General features: G+C 33.7%; 1 protein-coding gene across 11 annotated transcripts; it reads left to right on the top strand.

The window, feature by feature from the left end:
* Nucleotides 1-229: 229 nt before the first annotated feature.
* On the top strand, nucleotides 230-10913 carry LOC122568665 (JNK-interacting protein 3). 11 transcript variants are annotated; one of them, XM_043728666.1, is made up of 20 exons: nucleotides 617-1016; nucleotides 1325-1642; nucleotides 1745-1865; nucleotides 2314-2724; nucleotides 2797-2988; nucleotides 3070-3105; nucleotides 3732-3749; nucleotides 3834-3891; nucleotides 3970-4026; nucleotides 4112-4447; nucleotides 4528-4707; nucleotides 5689-5736; nucleotides 6050-6251; nucleotides 6358-7238; nucleotides 7319-7538; nucleotides 7633-7918; nucleotides 8009-8221; nucleotides 8303-8392; nucleotides 8532-8592; nucleotides 9169-9299. In XM_043728666.1, exons 2-20 carry the CDS (start codon nucleotides 1334-1336, stop codon nucleotides 9170-9172), a joined length of 3723 nt encoding a protein of 1240 aa, XP_043584601.1. In that variant the 5' UTR covers nucleotides 617-1016; nucleotides 1325-1333; the 3' UTR covers nucleotides 9173-9299. The 11 variants fall into 11 exon arrangements, with proteins under 11 accessions (XP_043584594.1, XP_043584591.1, XP_043584601.1 ...); XM_043728659.1 differs by lacking the exon at nucleotides 8532-8592 and having other exon boundaries at nucleotides 230-691; nucleotides 9169-10913; XM_043728656.1 differs by lacking the exons at nucleotides 617-1016; nucleotides 8532-8592 and adding an exon at nucleotides 231-610 and having other exon boundaries at nucleotides 9169-10913.
* Nucleotides 10914-11114: the final 201 nt, after the last annotated feature.

Here is an 11114-nt window from a genome sequence, read left to right as displayed (position 1 = left end):
TTATGCATATTGTTAATATATAACAGCGCGTTTTTAGAGAAGTACTGCGATAACTTGAAAGTACGACTCATTAAAGAGATATGCAGTACCTATCTTACGTAAATATTGTAGTCGAATTAAGGAATCTTATAGCGCTACATATTATCAGATATTAGAACTACAGATTAGAATTCTGTCGAAACAGAATGAAGACTCGGCCATCTAACGGGCATGATGGAAACGGAAAAATGTTTCCATCTCTTGTGATTTCATAGGTTTATTTGTGAACACGTCAGGGGACGACCATACGTTTGTAGTATTGGTCGGTGCGTGGTCGGTACGTGGTCGGTACTGAGTAGAAAAAAAAAATGGCGAAAATTTGCGTATAAAGACGATCGTCAACAGAGTTGACAGAAACTAATGAAATTGGCTAATGTCAAATTGAACAACGTAATGCACGAAAAATGTTCCCTCTAGTCCGCGCCGCCTTGGTGCGTTTCATATGATCGGGTACAACGTTTTACACAAGTGTTCAATTAAGTGAGAAAAACAACGGGGGAAAAAAAGGAGAAGCAAGAGTTTAGTGGTTGCGAAACGTCACAGATCACAACACGGAACGGGCCACTTCAAGGCAAGACGTTCCACCTTCCACCTCGTTGTCCCTCTGGGGAACCTTCCAATACTTAAAAATAGTGATAATGCAAATGATCATGTACGACGGGATTCACCAGCTCTGTAATGTGAATTCGCGATGACCTGATTTAATCTTCTCGTTTTAAAAGTGTATTCGATCTTGAATTGTGTATCGTGAAAGGTTATGTGCAGTTATGCGTCTGACATTTGGATTTCTTACAAACATTCGTCAAGAATTCTTTAGCCGTATTTGGCAATTAGTACGACATAAAGTAACGATTAATATTAAACCGCGTAAAGAATATGCGATTCATGTTTTTTAACCATGTCTTGCTATTTGAAGCTTTTTTAAAAAATTCTCTCGATTACCATACGAAGTAAAGTCAAAGTACTGACTATTAAGAGTTGAGTGTAACGATCGTTTCTACATGTTTATATTAATTCCCTTATATAAATTGCCCCTTGTTTAAATGCGCAATAATGAAAATTTACTTTCTTCTGTAGTTGTGCAATACTGTTTTTGACTTGTCATTCCTATTTTGTAATATATGCACCTTACTTGGCAGAATGCCTAAAAACTACTTTAGGACATTACTGTGATACATTAATGAAAAATTAAAAATATGAAATAGGATTCAAACAAAAAATTTAAATTATGGTATAAGAAAGTCAAACGACTTAATAATATTTATTTGAAATTTTTGTATTTTAGGTATAAAAAATGAGTCAAATAGAGATGGATCAAGAAACTGTATATGGGACCCATGAGGATAGTCATGTGGTCATGTCAGAGAAAGTGCAATCTCTGGCTGGTAGTATTTATCAAGAATTTGAAAAAATGATAGCACGTTATGACGAAGATGTGGTCAAGGACCTAATGCCTCTCCTAGTCAATGTCCTAGAATGTCTAGACATATCTTATACTGAAAACCAAGAGCGTGAAGTTGAATTAGAGTTATTAAGGGAAGACAATGAACAACTTGTTACACAATATGAAAGGGAAAAACAATTAAGAAAAACATCTGATCAGGTATAATTCAAATTTTTGTAATGCTTTCTAATCTTGATGTTTCACTTAGAATTATATACAACATTCTTTGAGAAAAAGTAACCTTCATGACTTTTTGATTAGAAATTGCTGGAGCTTGAAGATGTAGCAGAAGATGAAAGAAAAGAACTTTTATCAAAAATTGATAGTTTGGAATCAATTGTAAGAATGCTGGAATTGAAAACAAAGAATTCACATGATCACGGTACAATTGTTAATGGCTCTCTCAGTTCATCCCTTCACAGAACATCCCTCTACAGTAGAGTAGAAAGTTTTTGTTTTATTTTTATTTAATTGATTAATAGTATAAACATATATCTGTGGGACTTCAAGTATTTGCATGTATACTTCTAAAAGTTTGTTTTATTATTAAGTGCTTTATTTATTGTTATGGGATATTTAACATATGGCGAATGATTTACTTTTATGCTGTATATAGTATATCTGGTTTAAATGTATATATACTATTATTTCTCTAAGTATTAAAGATACGAAAAATTTTTTAATAATTACGAAAATAATAACATACATACATTTAAATTGAACATATCGTATGTTTCTAGTAAAATCTAGAGTGTGTTCTGTAATATACTATAATCCTTATAATAAAATTGTTAAGGCAGACATGGAATATCATTTTCATCATTTTTTAGTTGTTCGTCTTGAAGAAAAAGAAGCTGAATTGAAGCGTGAATATACCCGACTACATGAGAGATATACGGAACTATTTAAAACGCATGTAGATTATATGGAAAGGACAAAGATGTTAGTTGGAAGTACAGAGAGATTAGAAAATTCATCTAGTGGCCGTGGTCCATCTCGTTTACCATCTCTTGGTTTAAGTCACATGTCTCGAAGTTCTGGACCATTGAGTTATGGTTTTCAGAGCTTAGAAGCTAGCATAAATGCAGAAGATGTTGACCAAGAAAGTCCACCAAATGTTGTTGCTAATTTAAGAACTGAAATGTTGGACAGTAGCAGCGAAGCTGCTATTGAAACATCTGATAAAAGTCAATTAACAGATAAACCAGTACAAGCAAACAAAACAACTGCAATTTCTAGACGTATGTTGTTTTTCTTTTGCGAAAATTTGGTTCTGTAATATTATGTTCCTACTTTTATTTTTCAATTTATAGATGAGAGTCCAGAAACTGAAATACCTCCACCTTTGGTTACACCGACATCACCGACTGTAGAAAAGTTAGCTACTTCTGGTGGAAGAAGCAGAACAGAAAGAGAGCAACGAAGTGGTAACACATTGTACCAGGAACTCAGTTTTCAAGATGCTGATGCATTAGGTGAAATGGATGAAGGAGCAGATATTACTGGTAACTGTTGTTAAACAGTTTAATGTTTGATATAATTTGAGAGTTTTATAACTAATATTGTCCTTGTCCTTAAAATCTTAGGTAGTTGGGTACATCCTGGGGAATATGCCTCGTCGGGTATGTTTCATAAAATAACCAAACGTTTATACAAATATCATTACTTATTTGTTAATCCTTTGAGTTCTCAAATTCATTCTCTCATGCAAAACTAAGATGAAACGTACATTGCGATGAATATAGTCATTGACGAATCGAATAGTACAATATTCGTTTTATATTAATCAAGCATGCTCAACTTTCCTATATACTAATGTTAATAAAATGAATATCCAAATAAAATCAATATTGCATGGCAAATTCTTAAGTTAACAATTAGGTCTTACACTTAATTTTCTGGAACTCTGAGGGTTAATATTAAAATTATAATTATAAAATATTAATGAAATAAAAATTTTACAATATTATCTATATCACATAAATAGTAACAATTATATAAAAAGGATAGTAGTAAAAAATAGTTAACTTTATTGGTGTTGTAAAATATTTGTTAATATTATTCGTTATTCAAAATTGACTATTTTCTACCACTGTCCTTCCTTTAGAAGTTACAAGTTCTCTGTTTGAGTTATATGGAAAAGTATGTACTAATGTGATTTTATATTTCATTGCTTACCTCCTTACTTCTGCTGGCTGTGGTCATATTTTGACTAATAATCGCATGATATAAATAACCTCGTATGCAGTCAATGACAACTTCTTTGGTAAGATATATTAATATATGTATTGCTAGCAATAAAAGCATTTATGTTTTGTTGTATTAATTATGAAAAATAATATTTTATTAGGGATGGGAAAAGAAGTGGAGAACCTTATTATGGAAAACAATGAATTGCTAGCTACAAAGTGAGTACTCTTATATATTTTATAATAATATTGTAGTATATTTATTATAACATTTTATATATCACATTTATTTTTCAGAAATGCGCTTAACATTGTAAAAGACGATTTAATCGTGAAAGTAGATGAACTCACAAGGTAAAATGTCGTTTTTGCGGTGATACAATAAATAAGTGTTATTTTGTAAATATCCAATATATACATAAGTAAATATGTTTCTTAGTGAACAAGAAATATTACGTGAAGAAGTTCGGGGCTTGCAACAAACTAGAGAACGTTTACGGCAGAAGGTCGCTACTCTTGAAGAAGAATTGAAAAAAGTTAAGGAAGAGGCAGAGGCAGCAGCAAAAGCAGCCAAGAGCGACGATGAAGAAGATGTATCATTAGCACAAAGGAAGAGGTTTACCAGAGTCGAGATGGCTAGGGTGCTTATGGAGAGAAATCAATATAAGGAACGTTTCATGGAACTTCAAGAAGCAGTTAGATGGACAGAGATGATAAGAGCAACAAAGACTGATCCTTCTAGTATATCAAGTGGAAAAGTATCTGTATGGAAGTTGTTAGTATCATTTCACATAGAAAGAAACTGAAATATCGAATGCGATAACAATTTATTACTTTCTTTTGTCTTGTTTGTAGTTTTAGTAGTCTCTTCACAGGACCTGCGGATCGAGGAGCCTTAGTTCGTGGACCACACACATTACCTCATATGAGGTATAGTGCACCAACCAATCAAGTTGTCCCAGCACCGCCTCTGGATACCATGCGTAGACGTACGTTGAAAGGTCGCCATGAGTTTTTCGACCAGGGAGACACCATGTGAGAAATCAATCAAATTCTATACACGCACTTAGATATTATAACAATTTGACACTGAAGTTTGACAAATTATTCTCTATCTTTCGTATAGAGATTTGTTTCTTTTACCATCACGCCCTCTTCTAACTACAATTTTAATAACTGTGATTGTTTTTACAACGAAAATTTTTACAGAGAGATATACACAATCACTATACAAACTTTATATGTAAAGTTTATTTTAATATTTTTACCAAAGCTATTGCAACAACAAGAGATTTTTTCTCTTGGTGGGGTAGAATTTCGATATCTTGACATAACTTTTTTTTTTTTTGAATCGATATCATCTTTCCAGATTAGAGTCCTCTTTGGTCAGTTGGGATCCATAATCTTTTGTCACGACTCTCAATTACTCTTGATCATTCTTAAGAAATGTGAGTCATTTCTAAATAATTTGTTGCCTGAGCAATTTGCAAATGTGATGGTTTTTAACAAATTGTCATTATTATTTCCCTCTTACCTGCCATTTTTTATGAAAAAAAATTGTGGGTGTACATTCTATGCGCAGTATAAAGTATTGAAGGACTGAGGATTATGGTCCGTGGCACACAGATCCCTTTTGATAATCTTATTCTCATTAATACATCTATCTATTTCTCGTAATATTAATGAAGTTATAAATAATCGTCTGTACTGAAACGGAAAATTGCTTACATATACCTATTATATAAATCAATCTACCATTTACTATTTCAGAATAGTAATGACTTATTTAACAAAGTAAATTGTCTGTTATCTTTGCAAAGTCGTGCTGGAAAAGCAATAGTTTTGTAAATAAAAGTTTGTACATTTTTAAAAGAAAGATAATATATGATCATTATTGATCAACAAATAAATGAAGTTTTGACTATGTTATAAACTTGGCTTTTATTTCACTCTTGCTCTGCGCTTTGATTTTTCGTTCGGGTTTCGTCCTTGCCTGTCCTTCATGGCGTTGTCAAGAGATACCTGGTTATTCTGGTTTTCGGTGGGGTGCTTATTGGCCAGCAGGTAAATCTGTTCTGCTCTATGTCTAACATTTCGCTTCTACACGTGGATATATATATATATATATATAAATCTTATTGTATAAATAACGAACCTGAACATTGTTACACAAGATGATGGAAAGAACGATTGGATTAAAGCTTCATTCGAATTCAAGAAAGTGTTCTGTGATCAAGAGAGTCTTCGTAGGAATATATGGTTGAACAAATAACAGCATTCAGTAAATCTACTAACTTTATAATTCAAAATTCTGTCTTGATCATGTGTACTACAAAAATAATCGAATAATTAATCTTCTTTTGATACATTCTTACAGATCTTCTGAGAAACTCGTAGCAAGACGTGCAAATGAACGAAGAGAGCAATATCGTCAAGTCCGTGCACATGTTAGGAAAGAGGATGGGCGATTACATGCTTATGGTTGGAGTTTACCTGGAAAACCAAGTGCTCCAGTTAGACAACCCGTTCCTGTTCCAGTCTATTGCAGACCTTTACAGGAATCTGAACCTGGCATGAAGGTGCATTTATCTGTTATTAATATATAAAATATGTGTAATTGTTTTTATGTAATCAGATCTAAACACACAGTTAGCGCCATATTCTATTTTGTCATTCATCATTTAGATATGGTGTGGTGCTGGTGTAAACCTAAGTGGTGGTAAAACACGAGATGGCGGTTGTATGGTTGGAGGAAGTGTGTTTTATGCTGCTGAAGCTCAAGAAGTAAATACGAATACAAAAAATGAAGTGGAAGATGCTGTTGAACATTTGGATAAAGAGCTTCAAGAGAATGAAAATCAAAGGGTCGAGGCAGAACAATTAGAACAACATCTTAGCTCATTGGTGTGGATCTGTACATCAACTCAGAAGATGTCAAAAGTTACTGTGATAGATGCTAACAATCCAGCGGATATTTTGGAAGTATTTAGCGTTTGTCAAGGACATTTACTTTGCATTGCAAGTGTACCTGGAGCCAAAGAGAGTGATTACACTCAAGCTATGAACGAAGATCCAGTTCGAACTGCTAATGGAGTGAATGAGAACGATAATCACGAAGTAAATACGACTTCAAATACTGAACAGGACACTGAAAAAAATAAACAGGAAACTCAAGCCTCGATGGAAAAAAACAAAAATGAATCTGAAAATGTATCAGAAGAACAAAATAATGAAAATGTTAAAAAATCGGATGATGTTAATCAAAGTATTACTACTGAATCACAAAGTTCGGAAAATGTAGATAGCGAAACGATAAATTTAGGGAAGGTATACTTTGTGAAAGCTAATTTAGAGACATCAAACTCACAACTGGATGAAAAAGAAGATGAAACTGAGGAGAAAGAAAATAAAGTTGAGGAAGATGCACCTATAGAAAAAATGTCTTCAATACAACCGACAATGTGGCTTGGAGCTCAGAATGGTACGGTGTTTGTTCATTCAGCTGTCGCTAAATGGTCAGTTTGTTTGCATTCAGTCAAATTGAAGGATGCCGCACTGGCTATCGTGTATGTAACTTTTACTACACATTAAATCATTGTTGTATTTTAATTTACAATACGTATGTGATCTATATATTTCCTTTTAGACATGTACAAGGACGAGTTCTTGTTGCTCTTGCCGACGGAACCGTTACATTATTTCGAAGAGGTCCAGACGGGCAATGGGATCTGTCTCAGTACCATGTGATTACTTTGGGTAGTCCACAACACTCAATTAGGTGTATGACCGCCGTTAGTGGTAAAACGGTATGGTGCGGATATAGAAATAAAATTCATGTAATAGATCCAGTTTTAATGACTGTTGAGGTATATACGTTATACTTATCTATATTTTCAAAATTTTAATATGTAGTAAACTGTGTTAACATATTAAGGACATTTTTATAATTTAAATTTTTAGTGCACTGTGGATGCTCATCCACGGCGAGAGTCGCAAGTGAGACAATTAGCTTGGCTGGGTGAAGGAGTGTGGGTCAGCATTAGATTAGATTCAACACTAAGACTCTATCATGCTCACACTTATCAACATCTTCAGGATGTTGATATTGAACCTTATGTTAGCAAAATGCTTGGAACCGGGAAACTTGGCTTCTCATTTGTAAGAATTACTGCATTACTCATTTCCTCCAACAGGCTGTGGATCGGCACAGGAAACGGAGTAATAATCTCCGTTCCTTTATCTGAAAGTAAGTTCAAAAAATTAATTATATTGTTGTAGAAGTTAATAATAAACTAAATGTTAATGTTTATGTTAATAAAATGTTTATGAATAAAAGTTGTATGTAAAACAGGTGCTGGTGGATCAATGGCAGTATCCAGAGTTCAAGTAGGAAATGCTAAAGGTGATGCACCGGGCGTTGGTATCAGAATTTTTGCCTCGGATCGTGGTGTTACGCCCGGTAGTTACATACCTTATTGCAGTATGGCTCATGCTCAACTTAGCTTTCATGGACATAGAGATGCAGTAAAAATGTTCGTTGCAGTGCCTGGTATGTCCATTTATAATTGATTGGTTACTATTAATTTTTAGAAATAAATTAATACATTACATTATCGAATTTATATTGTAGGTCATGGCGGTCAAAGTGCAGTGTCAGATGGTTCTCAACCGGCAATGCTTGTTCTTTCAGGTGGTGAAGGCTATATAGATTTCAGAGTTGGTAAGTAATATTTATAATTTTAATATTGTGTTCTTAACACATTATTCGATTAATGCCCTTGTAAGCACGAAAAATTAAATTCATTGGGTATATAAAAACATAATCAAGATGTTGTTTTATACAATTATAACACTTGCAGCAGATGAGGCGGAAGACGAGAGTGACGTGGCGACTCATCTGATTGTATGGCAGTTGGTCAGGTATGCCCCCAGAGAAAAATGAAAAGCGGTTGATGGATCTTTATTCGATTTACATAACTGTTTGATTGAGTGGATATATCGTTTGTGTTATTTACCAACGAAACTTATACTAACTATTGAGAGTATGTTTTGTGCACGGTGTAATGAAATTCTAAACTAACAAATTCGCTAGTAGTTAGATACATTTCTAACCTGATATTGAAATAATTATTCTCATTTCTTTATGAAAATATCGGCATTAAGATGTATAGGTGTTTATGTACAAGTGTTCTCATTATAATTGTTGCTCTGGATTGAAAAATAAGAGCAGTCAATGAAAAGTCATTAGCTTTTGTATAGCACAAACTATTCTTACAATAATTTTCATTAATAGAAAAGCTGTGTCTGCACCTCCGTTTCTCAAGCAATTGTACACCATACAATTGTCCTGCTTCTTTCATTCTCTGGGGGTTGGGCATTTCCAGCTGACATGCATCGTATTGTACAAAAGACAACTGATAATCGCACTTTTTATTTACTTTTACTGTGTATTTTTGTTTAATCACTTATCAAGTAATTGCGAATTATTTTGTTCAGGTGATGGAGAAGACACAGAAGATACTATGGAACGATCTAACAGTGCTGTTGCTGCAAATGCTGAAGAACATGGAGAACAAAGTCATCTAATTGTATGGCAAGTGCAATGTCCTTTACCAGTGCCAATGAATGGCTAGCCTAGAAATTTTGGAAGTATGTTGATCCTGGTGTATGGTTCAGCTTGAATTTCTATAGATAAATCAAGGCGTTTAAACGGTTCTCGTGATATGTTGTCGTGGAATCGATAAATTAGACCTATCATTTGGTCACCCGAATGCCGCATCTATTTAATTATACTTATATAACGATTGTAGCGAAGTACGCAAACGAATACGCATAACAGCGAAAGAAAAGGAGATATTGTACAATTTCTGAGAGCATTAAGAATCATTTACAATATTTCATTACGGATGATAATTTCTAAACAGAAAATTTTCTTTCCTTTAGGATATCGTGTTAAGCAACATTGACAAAAGATTAACTTTTTAGATATGGGGTATTCATTGGGGAATTTTTTAAAATTGAGAGATAAGTAGAATATCTTAACGCAATGCTTATAATCCTTAGCTTTAAACTTTAAAAACGTCCTTTAAAAATATTTTATCGGAATACTAATTCGATGTTACGTATTGATAATGTAATTTGTAACGGAACTTCTTTTCTCTTGATTATGCATGTCTTCTTTGTGCGTCGTTGAACGAGGCACGTATCTAAGGACTAGGTACTTGCGTATACATATAAGAAGTTTTAAGAATGCTTGGAATCAGTGTTGATTGAGGAACGTTGGAGGTATATAGCATTACGTTTCCGCCAATAAATGTGATAATGGATAAAGATATGGAATAATGGTTTTCAAAGCTGCCGTGACATTTGCTACTTAGCTGCAATAAAAATCAGGATTACTATATGGAAGTTAGATAACAACCATTGTACAATGTTCATTTGCAGGGATGAGAGGTGCAACCGATTCAAATAGTCCTAGGCATAATATATTATTGTACATTCTTTCCGTTAGAGAGTATATTATTTTCCAAACTTAAGTGATTTGATTCGCTTAAAAAAAATATATATATATACGTATACATGGAATATAATATATTTTTTATGTTCTGCTACTAACTCTTCTTTAATATCACCGCGTTCGATCGCGCCTATTTTTCTTCTATCTTACAAGACGGTCTCTGAAGAGCGTTTTAATGAATTTATGTGTACATAAACTATTGTGAGATATTTGTATAGTGTTTTACGTAGCATGTAATTTAAGTTTTTGTCCATAAACGAAACAAATGCGATTCTGGTAAATCTATACACACACAGATAAACACACAAATGAAATCATATATTTAATCTCTCATCGGTCGTTGTAACTTTATTTTTCGTCAATATTACTCCCTCCCTATAACATTACCAAAGACGAGGAACGATTTTATTGTATTCTTTGTACGATTTCAAGCGAGAGATGGTTTAAAAGTTGCGTATCTTAGCTAATGTATAGCGACCCGAACCACAGTGTAGTACAACACCTACATGCATTTGAGACTTGGAAAAAGTCGCCATAATACTCGGGCTTATGAGAATTTTTGTAAATTTCTGTGTTATAAGCGACAAACAGTGAAATTCAGGATGTATACAATGTATAAGGGCTGCGCATTATTGTGTGTGAGCTCGCTTTCGGTGTCGAGCTCGGAACTGTACCTGGCTCTGATGAAGCTGCAATGGCGTTAATAAAGAAAGTTGCGAAACAACACGTCTCGATTTGCTTCTCTTAGCATAAGCATACGATATTTCTTTTGAAATATTAATTATAGAACTATTCTTCGTTACAGTTTCTGTAATCTTTGAGTTTTGTTCCGGAAGATGTTTTTCTATGAAGAAGATGTACAAAGGTCCCTTTGAAAACTGCTTCTAAAAAATTTATTCCTGTGTGGTATGTTTAGTAAAAGGAC

Source organism: Bombus pyrosoma, linkage group LG6, assembly GCF_014825855.1.
Source record: "Bombus pyrosoma isolate SC7728 linkage group LG6, ASM1482585v1, whole genome shotgun sequence".
NCBI classification, from domain to species: domain Eukaryota; kingdom Metazoa; phylum Arthropoda; class Insecta; order Hymenoptera; family Apidae; genus Bombus; species Bombus pyrosoma.
This window is presented reverse-complemented; position numbering and strand designations above follow the sequence as displayed.

Coding starts and splice junctions, on each gene's coding strand:
- LOC122568665 (XM_043728659.1), top strand. CDS start 1,334: ATGAGTCAAATAGAGATGGATCAAGAAACTGTATATGGGACCCATGAG. Junction 4,448..4,527: donor AAAGTATCTGTATGGAAGTT/GTTAGTATCATT, acceptor TCTTGTTTGTAG/TTTTAGTAGTCTCTTCACAG. Junction 7,539..7,632: donor CAGTTTTAATGACTGTTGAG/GTATATACGTTA, acceptor TTAAATTTTTAG/TGCACTGTGGATGCTCATCC.